Consider the following 23,628-nt stretch of genomic DNA (forward strand, 5'->3'; position numbering starts at 1 on the left):
TTTACTAACAGTTGCCGAACCAGTCCCATTACTTCTGAATTTCTGTACCTTATTCACTTTAATATTACTGCTTTTGTTTTGTACTTTCAAGGCTGCCTCTTTGTCAAATGCGGTCTCCAAAAGCTCTTTGAAACTTCTCGTTGGTTTCTCCTCACAAAGTCTATCCAATATTGGTCCAGGTCTCATACCACAAATGAATTTTTCCTGTACTCGATACATTAACTGATGCCCAAAATCGCATTGAGTTTCAGTGTTCTTGACTTTGACATAACAGTCATTCACTGACTCCGGACTTGGTCTTAAAGAATAAAAAACAATTATCTTCCGGTAAATTGAGAGTCTTGGCTTGAAATGATCCCTCAGTTGGTTCATAAGCTCGTCAAATGTTTTTTGACTAGGTTTCAGTGGGCTGCATAAGTCTCTCAAAATTTTATACATGTCTTCGCTTAAAAATCTTAGCAGAACATTAACTTGTCTCTCTGCCTCACCATATTAGCTGCGATATATTGCTCAAGCCTCTCCTCAAAAACTCCAAAGTCATCCCCTTGTTTAAAAATGTCCAAAGAAGCAGACACATTTCCAGCATTAATAACATAAATTATCGGTTGCTGTCCTGCTGAATTTTGTCCGTCCTGCATCGTTTCAGTGGCTTCCAAGGAATTTCAAGTTACTCAGCATGTGATTTTTCTGACCATAAAAAAAAGTTGAGCCGACTTAGTTTCCAAACATTTCTATGGTATACTGTTTTTCCGGTTGTAAATATTATATTTTTCTCGTTGCCAAATATTGTAATTACGTACAACTGGGCTCTGAACAACTTTTATTTCAGAACTCAAAAAGTACAATCATGCCATAGATTATATCTTGAAACTACTCACTCTGTTGTTAACCTCACTTTTTTACAAAAACTGTCAAGGCATATTTTCGCGACAACACGGTGTATACGGTAATTGACACAATACTACATTTTGAAAGGTTTATCTTTATCACTCGTCATCAAGTTGTAGAGTGTATCTTCCACTACTTTATCGATTCTAATATCTCTATCGGCCGGTCGGTAGCCAAGCGGTTCGGCGTGAGTGCTGTGTTCACTCTCTCGAATTGACTGCCGTGCTGGTCGGTGGTTCAAGCTCTAGTCTGAATGATCGATTTTCACTTGCTATCGTCCAACCCATATTAGGAATCAGATGTTGAAAGGTAATACATCGTTAATCCTTAGCTCGCACAAGTTGCGACTTCAGAGGGTTGTCGTTCGTAGGGGTGCGACAGCTGGTTAACGGAAAAACAGATTTTGAACAAATTTTTCCTAGACAGATATCATCGTTTGGATCAATGTTCAGCCTAAATTGGCTTTCCATAGTGTCCGCGAAAGCTGAGGCAGTATCTTCCGTTGAATAACGGATCCTCTCTTCTCTTTTTTTTTACTAATCTAACTTCTAACTGACTAACCGCCAGAGAGAAACATCTACGGGTTCCAAGCCCAGGAGAAATTCGTGCCAACGATCAGTTAAAGCAACTGATGACGCAGTTTCCCGCTTTGGCTCTGTCTCCTGGAAACAGAGTCCTGTGATATCTTTCTCTCAGACCATTTTTTTCTAATTAGAATTTCAATACGTGAAGAAAATTCATTATAAGATTTCATTATTTCCTCGTACTTTGTGGTAAACGCGGACAGAGCATTTTTACCTGTGACTGCTACGTCTAAGGATGCGGGTGTCTCGGAAGGTCGTTGAATGACGAGGATTGCTTCCAAGTACGCCTTGAGAGCTTTCCAGTTGCTCCTAAACATTTCGTTGTTGTTTTGTATTGGGGGACTTCCCTTAGGATCAACGTCACTGGATTGTGATCTCAGTCTAGCTCAGAAGTCACACGTACCAGTTGAGAGTTATGTTCCTGACAACTGCTATGTTGTTTCCAGCAGGAGAGCACTGAGTGCATCCGGCCGTTTCTGATTGTTAGGGGGTTACATACCGATATAATCTGAAATGAGTCTGTCTAATTGACCTTTATATGAAGATGGCAACGCCTTCTCCCTGTCAGCCGTTTCTGTCTTTTTTGCAAAAGACATAGTTTGGTATCATAATAAATATCCCTTGCAAGCGGGTCTCTTGTAGGAGCATGATATCTACGTCATGTTCTCTAAGAAAGTTCTTTACGTCGAACTTCTTCCGGAGTAATCCATTGGCATTCCAAGTAATAATCTTAAGGGAGTCCGGAACTATATAGCGTCTAGCCATCTAGTAACCGGTTGACGTAGAGCTGTTTGCCGCGAACTTCGTATGTAGTGCGGGAAACTGCGTCATCAGTTGCTTTAACTGATCGGAGGCCGCTCAAAGGCCGTCGACAGCGTTAGAGCTCTGGGTTGGTTGCTTATTGGCTTGAGCTGCACTCGCGCAGCTCCTGGTCGCGTAAGACCTCACGGGTCTTCTTGGGTCGGAGACTGATTGTCTTCAAGGGACGACAGACTGTCTCCGGGGGGCCATCTGTTCGGTGATACTTCGTGTTTTCTGTTCTCTAGGGAATGCAACTGTTTGTCTCGTTTGCATTTGGACGATACATGTCATCCACCAAATTTCACGCAGATGGGGATTGCTTTACAGTTCTTCTGCGTGTGTCCGAATCTTTGACAGCGGTAACACTGTCCTACAGTCGTTTCGAGAGCTCTGAGTTTCAGCTCCAACTCTTATATTCAAGATATCTCTCACTTCGTAGGTGTGATTTCGTATCTTCGGTACAAGCACAATAATTAGCACAATTGCTATTCGCTTTCTTCATGCGAGTGATTGCCACTAGATCAAAGCCTCTCGCTGTTATATCGTCTTTTTGTCTTTGATATTCAGTAATTCCGGAACACAACTCCTGAAGGTTTCTTTCCGGCCATACAATATGTATGGTGAGGGATTTTCATCGCTTCCGATAAGGCCAACATCTTTTTATAGTCCGGGATGTTGGCTGGCTGCACTTTTATGCCATAGGCAGTGTTGATGGCCATAGCAAAGCGGATTTTCTCACGGGCAGCTAGCTCTCGGAATTTCGTCCGTCTGTCTTTTTGCCTTATTGTTATAGGCGAAGGGTTTGATGGTCTTTGAGGTACCTGTGTCTCATTCTGGATCTCGGTTGGTTCTGGTACATTCCGAACCTGGGTCTCTTCTGATACCTGAGAGGTGCTAGTTCTAGCCTCTTCTGCTGGTTCGTTCCAGCCTTGGTTCGAACTTCCTTCCACATGGTCGGGAATTTTTGGTGTAATCAGCCATTTCGACGTTCTCGACTTTGCTTTCTGATTCGGAATCATTCTCCGATTCCGAATCTGAGCTTGTGCGCCTATTCCTTTCATAAGGGTTGCACTGGATATACGGCAGTTCAGGAAAATCATTCTTTTTCTGCCGTTTTGTCTTCTTCTGGGTTTCCATATTTTATTTGATTTCGTCAAACAAGCATGGTCGGCTTTCTAAACGTGCTTGCACAAAGTCAAAAAGGTTTATGATATCTGCCTTGCTATGGCTCAGAATCAGAGTAGCCAGTTCAGCCATACTGGTCATAATTATATCTGCAAGTATTGATACGAGTCTATATCACACAGTTCGCAAATAACACAAGTTAACAAATCGCAACTTACCTGTCAAATCTCACAAGAGAAAAATACACACAGTACTTCTGCACAACACAGAGAATCACCCACATAGCAATAGATATTCTAGGTATATTTCATGAATATACATTTAAGGATATTGTATTATGCTATGAATATGCCATGGATATATATATATCTTCTGGAGAATATTCCCTGGAAGTGCTCCTGGCGAACCTTTAATATATTTTAAGAATATTCCTTGATAATATTCTTGGAATATCTTATAATATTCTTAGAATATCTAAGGTATATTCTATTAAGAATATTCCAGGAATAGAACCCGAGGAATATTGATAAAATATTCAGGATATTCTTAGTTTATTGTAGGAATATACAATAGAGAAACACCATAGAATATTCTTTAAATATATTTTATGAATATTCTAGGAATATTTGGAATATTCCAAGAATGTGACGAGTAACCGCTGTAAGGCATGTATATATTGCATTTTGATACAAGATTCACACAAGTAATAAAACACATAATATTCATAAACAAATATATTTTAAAAACAATATACACTGAAATATTTGACGTTTCAACCAATATTAAAAATAAAAAATCTAATTCAAAATATTTATTCACTGAATAGAATATTCCTGAATACTGTCATATTACAAATATTAGAAATGTATTCAAATTAGGATGTTCCTACTCTCAAACAAATGTATACTAAAAAATATACTAAAATAACAACTCTGTGAATTCATCAGCACTAATTAAAAAATAATAAATATATCATTTCATTGAAAAAGAAAAAGCGTATTACATCAAGAAATAGGTTAGGTTAGGTTTCTCACTTAGAAAAACAAACCCACAAATGAAGTATTTAAAATGAGTGGTATGATAGGTTCTTCAATGAATTTCACTTACTTAAAGTTATTCAAACTTTGCTCACCAGAATAGTTTTCCTTATATTTGTCCAACAATGCATCAGCCAGTGTTTCAATAGTAATACCTGGAACAAAATGTACATTAACGTTCATTATCACTATTTAAAAGTGGCATAATAAAACTGGAATAAAAATCAAATAGATATTTTTCGCATAGGTTACTCATGAATATTTACAACATTTTATGACTTGGAGAGCAACTTGCATTGTCTTGTTGAAGAGTAATCATTACGTTTTCAGTTCCTTGGCGCACCTGCCTGTACCAGGTACCACTCTGTTTCCTTTTGGGCAAATTGATACTATCTTGAAAACGAGAGATAAAAATTATGAAAACAAATGATACAAAAGAATGTGTCATTCACTTACTTTTCTCTATTGAAGATACACAACTGAAATCACTCTAGTTCAAACATGTACTTAGTCAAACCAATAAATCCCACACACCAACTCTCCTCGAACCTAAAATGAGGTATAGTAGGTTAATCACCATGACATTACTATCGATGCTATTGCATTTTACTTACTTTTCTTGAAGACTGAATAGATGCAACTCTCCTGTTTGAAGATTCAAAATCAAACTATTCGCTGTACTGCAAATTGGACAACCCCAAATTATAAATGGTACACTGAACGTGACAGAATTATACTTTGATAATAACACCAACACATCATGCATTACACACGCGAACCTGCCACGTCAACCGCCATGTTGAATCAAATGTCGAATTTAACGCAAACGCAAATGTACCATGCATTAAGGGACAGCCGCTTTCACAGAGCTTATTCGACTGTCGCGCGCTACACTTCAATTGACCAATGAGAAACGTTTACTCCAATTATTCACTTCACCATTTCTCTGTTTCCAGGATTTTTCGCTTTGTAATTAAATAATTTCAAATACAAAAAGACAAATAGGATGAGAATTAACCAATTTATTGATGCAATTGGTTCATTTATTGGCCCATTCATTTTTTTTTGTCGTTTCCAACAGTTGCTGTTGGAGCAATTCATCCAGAATCTTTGCGTTGAGTTCAAAAATTGGTTAACACTATCAGGGTTATATACATTAGGTTATGCATTCGATTAAGATCTTCAAATATTTTTGTTTTTAATAATATTGAATTATTTGAATACGTTTTTATAAGATAATTCAAAATTCCATTATATAGAATATTCCAAAATATACCGAGGGGATATATTCTAAGAATATACCATATGGTATATTCGATCGACAATATTCTTAGAATATTCAAGGGAGAATAATCAATTTATAGACATTCTATGCACATTCTTTCGGGAATAATCCTGCCATATTCATTCAAGCATATTCTATGAATATTCTAAAGGCATGTATATATTCCAAGAATATTCTATGAATATTTGGAATATATACGTTCGTTTTATGATATACAGGGAATATTCCATGAATATCTAGTGCTGTGTGGGCAGCTAACACTTTTTGACTATCTTCACTGGGCATACGCTCTGAAATACGTATCCACTCTTTGATGATTGTCATTAGTATGTATGTATGGGCCGTATTAGAAAACGACGTTTTGGAATGCAACCTGATCAAATTGACCTATTTCACTTACTGGTTTTCAAATTAGCGTACCCACATTGTTACGGGTGAGCAAAATTCCGATACTCAATTAGGTTGAGTATTATTGTTATCACCTACAGTGGTGTTTAGATATGTACGGGCTAGTATTAATAACCATTTTCAGTTTATTTTATTAGTTTGTTTATTGTCTATATAGGACAAACCTGCAGTAATGTAAGTTACAAATAAAGTTGTAAAAAACATAATGAGAAAACCTCTGTGTTATCGCATTTTGATGGAAAAAATTCAGTGTCTTGCGTACATATATTTATCTCAAATCAAAGGATAACAGACAAGTAAATTCCAAATTGGTTATTATGACGAAGAAATGACGTTTCTGAATCTGAATCATGAATCATAGGCTGAATATTTTCAAGAAGGATATAACATTCCAGAAATTATTTTTCCGTCAGAAAAATGCAAAGTATTACTGCTTATGAATCGAATCAGATTTGTTCAAAAGTTTTCACAAAATCTGATTTGGGATGAGTTTCGAGAAATCTGACAATTTGTTTGAAAAAATGTCGAAGAACTCACTGTTCTGATTGTGTGAACAGGATGATAACAGAAATATATTTGAAGTTATTTGAATAAAATGACAAAAAAGCCCAATGAAAAGATGAACAAATTCGATTATCATGAATTCAAGACACCAACCTTAACATACAATGAAATATTTTCGGGTTGTTCTGTTGTCATTTTGTTCAAGAAAAAAATGTAATATAATATTTTCGTAATCTACATGCTCTCTTTTCAGATGATTCTCCTCATTGAAAACCTGGCTTCGTTTGATAGGAGTATGATGACATCTTTCGGGATGCAAAAAACTCAGCAGCATCACAACCGGGCTTGGAAATTTGCGATACTTGGAAGCATTGCTGTTTCAATATCTGCAGTATCGATAATACTGATGGACCTGATAAATTTCCCACCAAAGTGGTCATCAATTTCAAAAATAAAATCAAATATCACTTACTGTGTACCTGTTATCACGAGTAACTTTCTAGTAATGCAATTGTCAGCAATGATATTGATAATTAAAGAAAGATTTCGGTGGATCAATTTAGAGGCAGAAAATCTCCGAAATAAATGGAACGTGAACATCAGAAAGTTCTATTCGTCGTTCTCAGAGTTGGAAGACAACTGGCACTTCATGTAAGAGTCACACTAATTAACTAAAGAACTAATATGCTTTTCGGGTTGCATTCATAACATTGTGATAACTGATCAATATGCCTTTTTGTATTGCCTTCTTATATCAAAAGTAACCATCCGAAAAACATTTCGCATGGAAACAAAATTACGAGCTTTCAAAGTGTGCAAACATCGTGATATGAATTTACGTTTAACAATTCTTTCAGATATATTGCTTTTTCCAACACGCTTTTATTAACTTCACTTGTAGTCTAGTTCACATGTACTTTTTTTGTAACATTTTTCAGCCCTGTCCAAAAATTACGACTAAGGTGTCATTCGATTCGTATTCTTGCCTAGAAAGTTTAAGGAAAGGTCCGCAAACGCGCCGATAAAAATTACAAAAGTTATAAACAATCAGGTGAAAAAAAAATGGGCTTTAGTTTTTTCTTAATATCTTGGAAAATTTTTAAAATTTTGGAAATACGAAAAAAGATTTGAAAAAATCAATGATTTTGCGTAAAACAAGTCACGACTCCCGAAACTGTATCTCGATTATTTATAATTTTTACAGAGCCCTGAAAATAGAGCCAAAAGCTGGTAGTCTGGCTTCCGCGCGCTTTTCGTCACTCTGACATGAAAAAAAAAAATCATTTAATCATATTAAATTTAAATATTAAGGAATGAAAAACTTCATGTGATGTTGGGATACATCAATAAACAATAATCCGCAGTCAAAAAATGTTTATCCCAATTTCAACATTAATTATAAATTTGGTAATTAATAACTTTTTCTGAATTGGAAGTTAATATAAAAATCCCTATAATTATTAAACTAAAACCCTGGCATTTTTTCTTTCGGTGAAGTTATCCTTTATAGGCAAAAAAATCGATTACCATTGTCAAAATAAAAAAATAATTGTTATTTTCTATTTTTTTATTAACAATTGAAAATTATAATTTTATAAAAAATACATTCCAAATTTTTTTTTTCTAATTTCCTATTGTTTCAATGTCTCATGGCTAAAACTAATTATTAATATTTTTTTAAAATTTTTTACAGCTATTGTTAATAAATTCATTATAAACAAATACATTTTTTATGAGCAATTCGAATTTTTTTTGCATTATGTTAATTGGAAAAAAATCATGATTTTTAGAAAAAAAATGGTTTTAAAAAAAATTCTTTGTGGCTAAAAAATGCTTCTGTTAATTAACAATCGTTTTTTGCAACTAAATAATAAAATTAAGAAACCGTTATTTTTTCAAATCATAAATTCTATTGTTCTTTGAGGTTTTGAAAAAACTTTTTTCATTCTTTTTTTAATTGTTTAAGTATTTAAAAAAAATTGTTATGAACCATTTTTTTTTCATTTTTTTCAATACTTTGTTCTATAATAAAAGTATCTATGTGTTTTTTTTATTCTATTTTTTATAAAACTTTTAATATCGTGATACCTCGATACTTGTCTTTTTCATTCGCTCCTTCGCTTTTATAATTATATTAACTTTCAAACTATTGCAGTTATGATAGATATGCTTCAAGTCTTTTTTGTTCATTATGAATTTATTAACAATTTATGCCTTTTACTAAAATTGTAGTCCTATTATTTATTTAATTATTGATCGTTATTTATTAAAAAAGAATTTTTAAGTCTTTTCAACATAAACTTCGTGTCATGTAACAATAAATCATAAGGATTTTATTACTTGCACTTTTAGTTGTTGTAGGATCAACATTCACTTATTGTCATATTTGTATGGGGTTTAAGAAAATGAAATGGAGCAATCAGTCATTCTGTTAATTTAATTTTAATGAGTCTACTCATTAACCTCCTTTAAATTTCCGATGCTCACAAATTACGAAGAGGAGGAGGTTCAAGGACATCACGACAAGAAAATACAGAAGAAGCCACAGTTGATGAGCCACCGCCACTAAAACGATCTAAAAGATCACAAAAAAATTATAAAAATCATAAAAAAACTTTCAACTGTACTGAACATGATTTAATGAATTTTAAAAATGACTTTCAGTATGTTTTTGATTTAGTGAATTCCCTGAAAACTTGAAATTTTTCTTTTTTAATAAATAACGATCAATAATTAAATAAATAATAGGACTACAAATTTGGTAAAAGGTTTAATTGTTAATAAATTCATAATTAACAAAAAAGACTTGAAGCATATTTGTCATAACCGCAATAGTTTAAAAGTTATTATTGAAAGTTTTATAAAAAATAGAATGAATTAAAAAAAAACACATAGTTACTTTTATTATAGAAGAAAGTATTGGAAAAAAAATTGTTTATAACATTTTTTTTTTAAATAAACAATAAAAAAAAAGAATAAAAAAAAGTGTTTGCAAAACCTCAAAGAACAATAGAATTCATGATTGAAAAAAACGGTTCCTTAATTTCAATATTTAGTTGCAAAAAATGAAATTTTTTTAAGAAACCATTTTTCTTCTAAAAATCATAATTTTTTACAATTAACATAATGCAAAAAAAAATTTTGAATTGCTTATAAACAATGTATTTGTTCATAATGAATTCATTAACAATAGCTGTAAAAAATTAAAAAAAATATTAATAATCAGTTTTCGGCCGTGAGACTTCGAAACAATAAAAAATTTAGAAAAAAAATTGGTATTGTATTTTTTATAAAATTATAATTTTCGACTGTTAATAAAAAAATAAAAAATTACAATTTTTTTATTTTGGCAACGGTAATCTATTTTTTTGCCTATTAAGGATAACTTTTTCAAAGGAAAAAATGCCAGGGTTTTAGTTTAATAATTATAGGGATTTTTTTATTAACTTTCAATTCAGAAAAAGTTATTAATTAATAAATTTATAATTAAGGTTAAAAATGGGATAAAAATTTTTTGACTGCGGATAATTGTTTATTGATGTATCCCAACATTACATGAATTTTTTCATTCGTTAATATTCACATTTATTAGTTCAAATAATTTTTTTTGTTATGTCAGAGTGACGAAAGGCGCGCGGAAGCCAGACTACCCGCCTTTGGCTCTATTTTCAGGGCTTTGTGAAAATTATAAATAAACGAGATACAGTTTCGGGAGTCGGAACTTTTTTTACCCAAATTCATTGATCTTTTCAAATCTTTTTTTCAAATTTCCAATATTTTGAAAATTTTCCGAGATATTAAGAAAAAACTGAAGCCCCATTTTTTTTTCACTCAATTGTTTATAACTTTTGTGATTTTTATCAACGCGTTTGCAGACCTTTCTTTAAACTTTCTAGGCAAGAATACTAATCGAATGACACCTTGGTCGTAATTTTTGGACAGGGCTGAAAAATATCACCAAAAAGAGCTAAATCGAGCACATGTGAACCAGACTACTGTATGTTTGTTTGTAATCGACTCTTTCGGACTCAACTTCAAACGGACAGATCCATTTTAAACTTTGTTCACTTTTCAAGAATCATTGTCAATACAATCATTTCGTAAGTTTATCTCATTATCGTGATCGGGATCCCCAGGATTGAATAATTTTCTCGCAAAGTCTCTGTGTGAGAGCAAGTGAGACAACCACACTGTCTGCGCATGCGTACCTACTGTCTACTTACTTTCTGGTTCGAGCACTCGGTTCATAAGTGTTAATACATTTCGTCGCTATCAGTTGGTCCATTGGCAGAGTGGTCTCGTAGATGTCGCTAAGGCGCTCTTCTGCATACTTTCAATTTGAAAATTGACACACATCAAAATAACCTTGAGTAGATTATGACGTGATGTGGAACTCTGCCTTAATTGACCTTCTTTACCTAGCTACTCGTGGGACTTTCATGGACAGGCTGAGGCTGTGTCTGCAGAAGAGATGGATGTCGAGCTTACGACTCCAACTGACCTTCCTGTAAATTTAGATCAGGAGCGAGAGCTTCTCAACTCTCCAACTCCTGATCCATTAACTGAACCTAAAAAAAGGTTTGGTGGTGTAGCCAGGAAACGACTGAGTCGTCTCCTCAACGAGGTACCTTATGAAACCACCTTGCACCAAATTCTTGAGCGGCGTACGCAGAATCTGTCTCAGGTGGAAGAATAAACCACCCATGAGCAGGTTAGCAAATGTGTGCGCTCAAGTGATGATTCAAAACTGGAGGCGAAAAAGCCCTGCACAGTTGAATCTAAGGCGTCGTCAGGTGAAGCTGACTTGCAAAAACCCTAATATGGTAAGGTTGTCGCGGGTATCAAGGTGGGAATCTTGCACCTTGACTGTCTGACCACCTCATTAATAATGAAACACTTTGGGCCTGACCCGCTGCAATTTTGTCAATAGTGAAAACACCTCCATTCCTGGATTGCGTGTGAGGTTTCGATTCAGAAGGTTTTATATTTTTCAATTTCTGTATTTTTGTTTTCAGATATTTTAAGAACCGGATAGTGGATAAAATGGAACATCTTAGGAGAAAATATACCTTTTTACAAACTCAGGTGCAGGAATTGGACTCTACATTTTCGTTGCGGATACTAGCAATAGTATCGCTAATTTTTTTTGCAATACTCGCCATTATTTTGTTTTTCGTGATTGAGCTGCCCAAAGCATATTACAGAAAGAAAACACTTCTGTTCACAGTTAAAGCTATTGAAATTTTGATTTCAAACCTTCTTCAGTTGTTGACTCTCTGCATTTGCAGTACGATGTTATACAAAGAGGTAAGAAAATGATTTTTCTTCTGAGATAATATGAACATTTGCTAGAAACACTACCCACTATAATTAAGACTATTTTGAATCATATACAGGGTCTTTTCTGACTACGGTACGAAAATTCAGAGGGTGATTCGTTAATTTGTTTAAAAAAAAATGTTCTCATATGTCTCATATGTCCGGAGTTGCTTCGTGATTCCATTGTGAATGATTTCACTAGCGCTGAAATGGCTGACATACACTTTATTTATAGATTAGCAAAGAAGCACGGACAGATAAACAAAGTAATTATATGTGCTAAAACATTCAAAACTCTAACATGCAAGATTATGTGAAACTGGGAGTTTTACTAAAAATGCTGGTGGTGGACGACCAGAAACTGTAATAATTCCTGAACTAGAAAAAGCGATACTTGATGCGATAGAAGGAGATCGTTCAAAAAGTTCCAGGAAGATTGCACTGCCGCTGGAAGTCAGCCCAAAAACCGTATGGATAGTTCTAAAAAGAAAACTCCTATACCCTTATCATATACAATGGGTTCAAGCTCTACTGCTTTGGGGTTTTCACCCAAAATCAATGTTTTGCAGGTGATAAATACGATAACAAAAAATGATAATTATTTCATCAAATATTTTATTCACGGACGAAGCAATTTTTTCACGATATACTATCATGAATTTTCACAATAACAATTTTTCAGCCGTTGAGTCACACGTTATTAGAGAAAGTTATTTACAGCAACAATTTACTTAATTGGTAAATGTTTTTCACCAGCAATATCAACAGGTGAATTCATTACAAGAATTGCGGGTACTCGTAAGAGGCACAATGTAGTTTATACACGACGGGACTCCAGCTCATTTCAGTGTTCTTGCTCATCAGTATCTCGTCAGCATACAATTTTCCAATAAGTCGTTGATATACAATAAAAAGAGGGTTGGAGACAATACGGATCCATGGGAAACACCAGCATTGATGGTGAAAGTATTCGAGAGATATCCATTGACGACTACTTGCAGGAAACGTTCTTTCAGGAATCTGAGCCCTTGGAAATATCAAGCACAACATCTCTTGACTCACCATGTTTCTCAATTGCGTTATTCCATATATGCTATATTGATGATCGCTCAAATTGTTGAAGCTTTCCAAATATTCAAGGATATGTTGGTTTTTGATATAACAGATAGCGAAGCGACCGGTCTATAGTTATTTGAAAGATTTTTCCTGTCCTTTTTGGGAATAGGCTGAATGCGAGAAATCTTCCAACAAGAAGGAGAACCCCCTTTTTGTTCAAAAAGGTTGAAAAGTCTGCAAAATACTGGTATGAGTTCATTTGTTCACGATGACGGACTTTATCAGGACCAGATGCCTTATTGATATGGAGATGTTTAAAAATTCGCCTGACTAAACGTTGTCGAAAAGTAATTTATGGAGTTTAGTGTGGGAATAGTGGGTGTTTTGTAGTGATGTAGGATATTATGGAACGCTTTGAATCCTTCAGTCGGATTGTACCACGTTTTTACTCGCTACTTGTCTATTTAGGTAAAATTTTGCAAGCGATTTGAAAATACGGAACCGAGGAGCTGAAGAGATTTGAAACATAGCTTAGAACTGGATGAATTGTATTATTTTTCAATAAATCTGTGAAAGGTCCGAAAAAATAATTCAATGGCTACATATTGAAATAATCAATTGGGAAAATCTTATGGAAATCTGAATATTGGAAATGAGTGTTGGTACATTTTCTGTTCGATTGATGACATCCGAAAAATGTGCTACAAATGAAAATAAAATAATTTTATTGACTGATTCATTTATTCATTCAATAAGCCCTGGATGGAAATATATAAACCATATTTGCTAATTGAATAGAACTGGCCGATACTTGATGAAAATTCATATTAAAAAACTAATCAATACAGTTTATTTTATGATTTTCACTATAAGGGTTTTACAAAAACCGCGACACGTGTTTCGCGTGTTATGCTTCTTCAAGCATAACTGAGAGTTACTTCTAAATCACACAGTTATATACTATAACCTAGTATCTATTCGTCTACCTAAATAATAAATCTACCTGAAAAAGTCAGGTATTAATACATTTTTCGAAAGTTTACCTGTAAATATTCCTAACTATTTTTACCTGCGAATGAACAGATTCAATAATGGCGAAATTATTCAATTCAGTTTGATCGTTCATAACATGTTGAGATTTTTTGAATTTGTTTATTTCCATACTCTTCAACAGGTCAAGTTTCAAACCTTTCTTCTGGAAATGGAGGGGTTTGTATTCATGGTTGAACTCATGTCCCTCTGAGATTAAATGACTGGCTTATGTGAAATTCATTTTTCCATTCTGAAAACTATATTTGTGTTCCTTTATGCGGGTTTTGAACGTTATAGGTCAAACTGAAAGAACTCTATTGAATCTGTTCATTCGCAGGTAAAATAGTTAGGAATATTTACAGATAGACTTTCAAAAAATGTATTGATTTTTCCAGGTAGATTTATCATTTATGTAGACGAATAGGTACTAGGTATATAATGGTGTAATTTAGAAGTAACTCTCAGTTACGCTTGAAGAAGCTATTGTATAGCGAAACACGTGTCGCAGTTTTTGTAAAACTCTTATAGTGAAAATCATACAATAAACTGTATTGATTAGTTTTTTTTAATTTATATTTGCTACAAATACACCTCTTTGAATTCAGTTGCAAATTTGAGCACAAAATATTAGATTTTCACATGCAATAAATGTACCTAGTTGTTGCAAAACTTGTAAATGGCTTATAGAAAATAACATTATGATGAATAAGCGATGAATACATCAAGGCTCATATTACAATTGTAATACTCAAACTATAAATATCAATGTAATATGCACAAAAAAATCTTTATAAATCACCAAAAATGAGAAATAAATATATCCATGTTTTTTTCTACTTTTATTGAAAAACAAAAGAAAACAGTGGTAAAAAACAGATAAATTTAAATTTCTCATAACGATCTCCTGTCACGTAGTTAATGGCAACATCCATGAATTGATATTTAAAGTTGTTTCAAATTCGTTAGTTCTCGATTTTTTTCCAGCATTTCAACTGTGATTGTTGAACATTGCCTTCTCATAATTTTTTCAACATTTTGCATCAAGAAAGTTATGGGAAAATAACCGAACTGATTCTGTAACGACTCAATGAACTCAATGAAAAATGTATGACGACACTGTAAATTTTCGAATATATCCTGGTTAGAATTTGGATATGCTCTGAAATGGGAATAGATATTTTCCATACTGAGAACATCGTTTTCTTTTCCAAATTCGGAACATATATTACACTTGTGCTTGTCTAAACATTTTTTTATGAAATAACCACAAATATATGTGAAAGCAATCCCTTTATCATGATTCCACAAGCGAAACATGGTCAGTCAGTCTGATACGCCGAAAGCGGTAAATAATATGAAAAATTTTAGACGTGAAAACTTGAACGATCATATCGAGCCATTTAAAGTTTGTAGAAAAATTCATTTCACGAGTGAAATTAACTAAATTGTAGGCAAATATAGGTATACCTATTATTAAAACGTAATTTGTCATGTAATTTTATGATTATATGACTTTTTTCTTTCACCAGGGTTGGTCGAAGAGCTATATAGTTGATGTTTATGGCTGTAAAATGTTATTCCGAGTATCCTTGTGAATTCAATTTGCCATATGACTTCCGATTTGATATACTTGAAATAATGAACAAACAATAAGTCGATTCATTTGAGAATTTGAGTTTTGTATTATTATCTGTAGACGTAGAAAGTTATTTCTAACAATACATATGATATTTTCACTCACAGGCTGAAAACACTTTGTTGATTTTCCAAAGATTTGAGATGGTATCCATGCTGGACATTGATGATTTGGTAAGTGCTTCAATAATGCAGTTATACTAACAGGGTATATCATTCGAAAATGGTCACGCCAAATTATTGACAAACTTTTGATCCAACATCATTTTTACTGAAATTGTCAAGTTATCCGAGTTTCATTACATCGGCGCTATGAGGAGGTCAAACTTATACTATACTATTCAAGTCTGAAAGGGTTTGAAATGATTGCAAATATCGAAAGATAATTTTTAGATCTACTGAAAGAAAATCAGATTAACAATGACAAAGATGTCAGTCAAAAACATACTAAAAGTGATCATTAACTTCAATTATTGATGAACAGCAAAACATTCAACTGACGTGAAACAATATTATTTGTTGGGTAGGTGAGTAGGTCTAATTTTGAATAGTGGAGCTTTATCAACTTCTTCTCAACGAAACAATACATTTGTGAGAAACATGAAACAAAGAACATATGAGAGAAATTCTTTTCTCAGTTCAAACAATCTTCTGATACCCCTGAATATTTCACAGAAAAAATTGGTTTGATTAGGATAAATTTTGAATTTTGCATCATTTCTCTCCTTTCTCATCTACCCTTGAATATAATTGTTTTTAGAAACTAAAGTTATTGGACTACCTACCTATAATGTAAAACTTTGAATCAGAGTATCAAATTCATTCGAAACAAGCATTGTCATTGATATATTTGATAAGTTGGGAATGAATCTGGATAGAGAAGTAGAGGGCCAAAAACTTTCTTTTCCTTCTTAAACTATTCTGTAAAGAAATAAAATTGACCCCCGAATAGGCCCCTAGGAGATGCCTATATAATCAGATATCAGCTTCAATTTTCGATATATTCACATGTCATTCCATGAGTGTTGAAAAACTTCTCCATCAACTGTTGAAATTTCGCAAATGATAAAATACGAGTATAATTTTCAATACAATGGCAAGTTCATTGCATTTGAAACTTTGTCAGATAACTTTTTTCAAATTCCGAGAAATAACTCCACTGTAATGATACAAGTTAATTTCTTGGCCTGATCAAAACATTGATCTTGAGGAAGCTCATTGCAAATCAAAAATAAAACTTTTTCTATTAATTGGCCTTCTCTACAGAGGGCGTTAATGTGTTCAAATTTAATATCTGAGAAAAGCATTATACTCTGATGTGATTCGTTTCCTGTTATAAACAAAGGACGGTTTTTTGAAATAATGAATTTATCATTATTGAAATACATGGCCCCATCATGTTACCCAGTTATATAAAAACTCATAGATTGTTTGATTAAAAAATCTGTATATGTATGTAAACAATTTTTAGTATGGCCTTCCATTTCTCTCACATCCTGCTGGTGTAATTTCTTTAAAGTTATTCGAGGTAGCTGTTGAATGGTTGAATGATTCAGAGACATTTATACTTTTGTAGATCGAATATTTCTCCAATCAAATGTTACTAACCAATGTGGAAATCAGCCCCTTTGATATGTTTACACTGGATATTTCTCTGATATTTTCGGTAAGTACTGACAATTGACCGTTATCGGTTTAGAATAAATATGAAATATCAACTCCATGAGCTATTTTAATGAACAATATTATCAGAAAATAGCCTACATATCTACATTCTGTAATATCATATACTAAAATGATGTTATGTGGCAAAACTTTTCTGGTATCTGGGAAGAGCGACCAAATTGAATATTGAATGAATTGATTGTTCATACAATATTACTTACTTTTTCATTGCACTAGATGATCTGAAGTCAGAAGCAAAACAAAATAGGTACCGGAAAATGTTACTTTCTTCAGTTCAATTTCTGTTCAATGCATAATCATCATTCATTTTTTCAGGTATTGCGAGGAATTTCGTCATATCTTATCGTTTGCATACAATTCTACTTCTATTGATATTGTGTTTTTTTTTCAATATATAAATGATATATAGAATCAATAAAGAGTTTTGAAATGAACCATCGATTTTTCTTTTTTTTTTCGACCCGCTTTTTAGTGTTTTTCTAAGAATATTCATGGGGCATTTTTGTGTCAATGAGAAAACAATGAAAACCAATGGCCAGTAACTTGAACCATAACATTTAGTTTTAAAATATTTCAAATTGTATGTCAACGTTCAGCAAATTATGTATCTCGGTAATTATATATTACATTAGATGCGAGTAATCCAAGATGCCTGACCGTTGAGGAACTTTTGAAATTTCAGAAATGAGACTGTATATTTTTGACGAAATGGACTATGAAAATAATTTTCCAATAATGTGAACAACCTCATAACAACCCTTATATTTGAATTCTAAGAAAACATTAAAATACCTATAAATAAGCTGAAAATTGCTAGAATTTTCTATGAATATTTTGTTATATTTATATATTCCTGCGAATAGCTGAGCGTATTGAAATCGATGAAAGTAATGACTTTTATAATCTTCAAATTTTAACAGAAAATTGTTTACGTATTCCTAAATCGTATATTGTATACTCTAGGATGCTCTCCTTATTGGAATAGTCAAGTATGCCTCAGGAAGTTTGATGATCACCTACGTATCATAATTGAAAATGTTACTAACAGCTGCTTTACTGATATTTCTTGGTATCAAGCAACATTACCTGTGAATCGCGGAGAATTGAGTCTGCGCTCAGCTGCTGAGCGCAGACTCAATGCTGCTGAGCATCATCGCTGGCTTTACCAGAATTCATGTCTTCCATCAACAATGGTTCCCACTTGATACAAATGATACTTCCAGCGAATCTATTTGGTGGTCTGAAACGAAAAGTTATGTGTCTACAGAGCTCAAATCATTTCAGAAAACATGGGACGAACCCACACTAGATATCGTTTCTGACTTCATCACTTAATCCCAATTATCTCCCTCTGAAAAAACTCGCCTCAAAGCCATCAATATTGAAGAATCTGGTGCTTGATTGGCTAAATCTTGGTGGCACTCTAGTGCTAGCCCTGAAATAACACGGTGTCTGTTCAAGGCTAATAGTGCTTGTCTGCTATCAGTGCAGATTGTTATGTTTTTGCCCGAAATTCTTTTCTTGGTTATTTCTTTTGTGGCGATTGAGATACCAGCCAGTTCTGTTTGGACCACGCTGGTATTTCTTCCCATTCCCCATTTGATCCTTAGGCTTAGTGATCTGGAGTACACTCCACATCCTGAACCTTCTTTGGTTTTTGAGCCATCTGTATAAATCCGTATTGCATTTGTAGCATCTGACTCTGTGTTCTGCTTAATTTGTATTTTATAGGGTTTATTAAACACAAACCTGGGTTCAATTGCATCACTTGTTGCCTGCAGCAGAGGTTGCGCAGTGAGCGCTTCCCGCCATAGGCCCAGCCTCAATCGACCCATTCCTACTTCTAGGTTCACACCAGCCGTGTGCAATCGTACCATGGCCATTAACGCAACCTCCTTAACGAACAGATCCAGAGGGGTCAGACCCGTGATTACTTCCATTGCCGCGGTTGGTGTTGTTCTCATGGCTCCTGTGATGTTTAAACAAGCCAGTCGCTGTATTTGATATAATTTTTGGATGGCCGTTGCTTGTAGAACTTTCGGTCCCCATGCAATGGCTCCATACGTTAACATAGGTCTTATTATTGCAGTGTAGATCCAGGCGACTACACGGGGTGAAAGACCCCATGCGCGTCCCACTGTCCTCCGACATTGCTCATAAGCCACGTATGCTCTTTTTGCTCTACTCTGTAGATGAGAGTTCCATGTTAGCTTCTTGTCGAGGATAATACCAAGGTATTTCACCTCTTCAGAGAAGTTTAGTTGGCTTTTGAAGATTTCGGGAGGTTTTAAGCCCGTTAAACTTCTTTTCCTGGTGAAAAGGACCATCTCAGTCTTCTTGGGATTAATCGACAGTGAGTGTTCCTTACACCATGTTTCTATCAATTTGAGCCCATCCTGCGCTCTATCGCACAGTGTGTTTACAAATTTGCCGGTCTGCAAGATAACTATGTCATCTGCGTATGCAATTGTGTAGAATCCATTTTTGTTAAGGTGATTAATTAGGGTATCCAGAACTATGTTCCAGAGAAGGGGTGATAAGACCCCTCCCTGTGGACATCCCCTCATGACCAGTCCTTTAACTGTGATGTCTTCTACATTAATACTTATTGCTCTGCTAGAGAGCATCTGGAGTATCCATTCTCCTACTACCAGGGGTACATTCCTGGAGTGTAGTTGCTGGGTAATTGTTGGAAAGGTTGTTTTATCAAACGCTCCCTCAATATCTATGAATGGGTGGATTCTTTGTTGTCCAATGATCTCTCGATTCTGCCAACCACATCGTGAAGGGCCGAATCAGTAGACCTTCCCGGGGTATATGCATGCTGATTCGGATGAAGTGGGTTGTTAACAAGTACTTCATCTCTTATGTACCGCTCACATAGCCTCTCCATGGTTTTTAAGAAAAACGATGTGAGACTAATTGGTCGGAATGCTTTTGGTAGGGTGTAGTCCATCCTACCTGGTTTGGGTATAAATACTACTCTTACTTCTCTCCACTTACTGGGAATATACCTCAGAGCTAGAGAGGCTCTGAATATTCCAACCAGGTGTGGCATGAGCGTGTCCAGTCCCCACTGAAGTAGGGCTGGTCTTATATCGTCAGGCCCTGGTGACTTGAAGGGGGAAAAGCTCGATAGAGCCCATCTTATTTTGTTCTCATCAATTACTGTACTAGCATATTGCCAGTCATATTGTGAGGGTGTTATTGATACATCCGTCCAGTTCGCCGTTCCAGGAAAGACAGAACCTGGGAAGTGAGTTTCCATAAGAATCTCAGCACTCTCCTGGAGGTTGGCGGCTTTGTCGCCATTTTCCCTCGTCAGGATGCCAATAGTCTTATGGTGGTCATTTGAGAGTGCCTTCTGTAGCCTAGAAGCTAGTGGAAAATCTTCGACTGCCTCACAATAGGCTCTCCAGGCTTCTCTTTGTTTTCGCCTGCAGACTTTTTTAAACTCTCTGAGGTTGGCTTGATATATAACCCAGTCCTCTTCGAGTCTTGTACGTTTTGCCTTGTTAAAGGTCGTTCTCGATGTCCTCCTGAGGTGTTCCAATTCAGGGCACCACCATGTGTTGATTGTGCCATGCGTTTGAACCATCCTCATTGGACAGGATTCCTTATAGGCAGTGTCTATTTTGTTGTGGATAGATACTGTGTACCTTTCCAGTTCTTCATTGTTGCCAGGAGTCAGGACCTCTGTTTCCCGCAGAGCTCCTCTTAAGAGTCGATTGTAGAGAGCTACATCCGTCCTCTTCGGGTCACGGGATTTTACAGTAGTCCTGAGATCCTGGCTTATCGTATAGGTCAGCCAGCGGTGGTCTGACATAGAGATATGGTCCGAGACTTGCCAGTCTTGGATTTTGTTTGATATTTCGGCTGTCGTGAGCGTGATATCTATTAACGTTTGGCTACGGGCATTAATAAATGTTGGCTCCGTGCCTCTGTTCAAGATTGTTAGATCTTTCTGTATTATATATTCGTATAGTGACTTACCTCGGGCGTTGATATCCTTGCTGCCCCAGCTCACGTGGTGAGAGTTTGAGTCGCAACCCAATATGAGCTCCACTCTCTGGTTGAGGCAGTGGTCCACTAGTACTTCCATTTCTCTGGTCGGTGGTAGGGTGGCTGCATCTGAAGGGAGGTACACCGATGCGATTATCAACGCCATATATCTGCCTTTCCCAACTGGACATTCAACTTTTTCCGCAGTGAGATCTGAGGTGCTGAATTGTGCCATCGGAAACGCTCTGTATTTCCTAGGAACGTAGACAGCCGTCCTAGGTTGCTGGTTGCTTGGTAAGCTGAAAATTTGACCAGTTAAACAACTGAAACCAGTAATTTTGGTCTTTATTATCCAGGGCTCCTGGATCAAAGCTATTGCCTCCTCCAATACATCAAGGTGGCGACATAGTGTTGCCGTTGCCGCCTTTTTATGTTGGAGGTTGCATTGTATTATTTTTACTTTTTTTCCAACGTCCTTGCCCATGAGACAGTTGTTGGATACAAAGTTACCTTTAGAGGTCCATCTGCTCCCCTGCTAAGGGGGAGGTGGCCTCGCTGTTTTTGGGTGCCTCCTCCGTCAGGTCATCGAATGTCATCTGTTCAGATGCTTCGATTTCCTTTTCGGGACCCATGGTGGCCTTGGGGTCAATATCCACTTTAGGTGGTTCAACTCCCAAGGACCTAGGGTCTTCCGAGGTACCCTCTGTTTCTTTTACTGTTGCCCTAATAGTCAGTGAGGTAAACGCGTAGCTTAACCTCATCGACTTCTTCTTCAGGACAGCCATATCATCTTTTTCGATCCCGAAGACGAAGAGGTGTCCTTGTGGGTTCATCTTAACCTCATGATGGAAGGTGCACCATCTTGCTAGCTTCAGGTCAGGATTCTGCGCCTTTAGCCGACCCAGCACCCTCTCCTTTTCACCGGATGTCGTCTTGTGGACGTCCTCCGGGATCCAGAGTGAGGCTTTGGTAAGCTTTGGGAGCTTATCCACACTGACGACCGCAAGAGATGCCTCCTCCCATGGCTTGATATTCATTGTGGCTTTCTTCAGCCACTCTAACGTCACGTCGTCATCGCAGACCACTCTGATGATTTCACCGGAGTATGTCCACGACTTGAACGTGGGCGGTTTGCTGTTGTTGCTGGAGGCGGAGAAGATGATCTTGTCCAGCTCCTCCAACAGTTGTTTTTTGATGAAACTCTCTCGTTCTGCGGTAACCTTACCGTACGGGTTAGTCTCATCTATGATGGCTACCTTGAGGTGTCTCAAGGCGGCCTCCACGAAGGTTTTGGAAGGTGCAGCGACATTTCTGTCGCTGCGCAGCTTCTTCAACCTTCTTGGGGTTCCCTCCGTGGAGGTATTCGCGTGAGGGCGCTTTCCTGCGGTGGCAGCCGGTTCCTTGCCTTTTTTCAAGGCGGAGCTCTTGGCGCCCTCCGCAAGAGGTGCCCTTGTTGTTGAGGATGGAGTGGAGGAGGTGGAGGGTGCACTCATAGTTGCTGCCACTTCTGCCTCTTTCGCTCTCTTCCTCCTCTTGGCCTCGGCGCCGCTGATTCGCTTACGCCTTGGCCTTTGCATTGCATCGCGAGGTGGTCTGCTATGTCCAGCCTCTTTCTGAGCGGTAGCTTGGGGTGAGCATTTCTGTTCATCCCCAGTCCCCGCCCTAAATTGAGGTGAGCATTGCTGTCCAGCCTCGGGATTGGTTGGTTTTTTGTTCTTAGTGTCCATGTATGTTCCCACGAGTAGCAAGGGAAGGGTTGGTCACCTCTAGCAGAGCCCCGCATTACCAGAGGAAGGCTAGTTACAATGAGGTTTCGCCTGGTTCCTCAAGGGGATCGTTCGTAACCGCATATAACCCTGCGGCCATTCAGCTGTCGACACGATTCCTTACATCTTAGCTTGGGTAGGCTGGTCCGCGGTGGCATGTTTTGCAGGGCTTTTGGGGGGTTTCAGTTCCCCTCACCCTACTTATTTCTGCCACTGACCAGGAGTCCGTCAACCCCGTCCGGATAGGACCTCCAGTCCCCTGGCCGTTCCCCTATCCGCCACCTGGGGACGCGCCCGATAGGTAGCCCAACCCACGGGAAAAAGTTAAGTAATATTCATTACTATATCAAAGGTTCCAAACAGTGCATCACAATGAATTCTTCTGTTTTGATTACTGTATTATAATACCACTTTATCATATTTTTATATGTCATGTTATCGAAGAATACCCGCCTATGATAGCGGAGATTCAGATGTCATTCACTATCAAACAGTGTGCT

The 23,628-nt window shown here is 36.3% G+C and overlaps 1 protein-coding gene and 1 long non-coding RNA gene across 4 annotated transcripts in view; one reads left to right on the forward strand and one right to left on the reverse strand.

Moving 5' to 3' along the window:
- The window catches only part of LOC111514100 (uncharacterized), a 102,423-nt gene extending 84,634 nt beyond the window's left edge, over positions 1 to 17,789 (forward strand). For both annotated transcript variants that reach the window (XM_074179354.1, XM_074179353.1), the window contains exons 2-6: positions 6,886 to 7,283; positions 11,648 to 11,939; positions 15,783 to 15,848; positions 17,251 to 17,340; positions 17,676 to 17,789. In XM_074179354.1, the coding sequence (XP_074035455.1) occupies positions 6,886 to 7,283; positions 11,648 to 11,939; positions 15,783 to 15,848; positions 17,251 to 17,340; positions 17,676 to 17,732 (903 nt within the window). In that variant the 3' untranslated portion in view covers positions 17,733 to 17,789. The remainder of the gene's footprint in view (positions 1 to 6,885; positions 7,284 to 11,647; positions 11,940 to 15,782; positions 15,849 to 17,250; positions 17,341 to 17,675) is intronic.
- Positions 4,187 to 6,778, reverse strand: LOC141484278 (uncharacterized). Of its 2 annotated transcripts, XR_012466559.1 has the most exons (4): positions 5,050 to 6,778; positions 4,892 to 4,984; positions 4,731 to 4,828; positions 4,187 to 4,590 (listed from the first exon to the last, which is right to left on the reverse strand). It is a non-coding gene; the product is annotated as an uncharacterized lncRNA (long non-coding RNA). The 2 variants fall into 2 exon arrangements; XR_012466558.1 differs by having other exon boundaries at positions 4,187 to 4,828; positions 5,050 to 5,676.
- Positions 17,790 to 23,628: the final 5,839 nt, after the last annotated feature.

The sequence above is a fragment of the Leptinotarsa decemlineata genome, unplaced genomic scaffold, assembly GCF_025532065.1.
Source record: "Leptinotarsa decemlineata unplaced genomic scaffold, Ldec_3_MD MMD2_tig00005462_RagTag_RagTag, whole genome shotgun sequence".
Taxonomy (NCBI): Eukaryota; Metazoa; Arthropoda; class Insecta; order Coleoptera; family Chrysomelidae; genus Leptinotarsa; species Leptinotarsa decemlineata.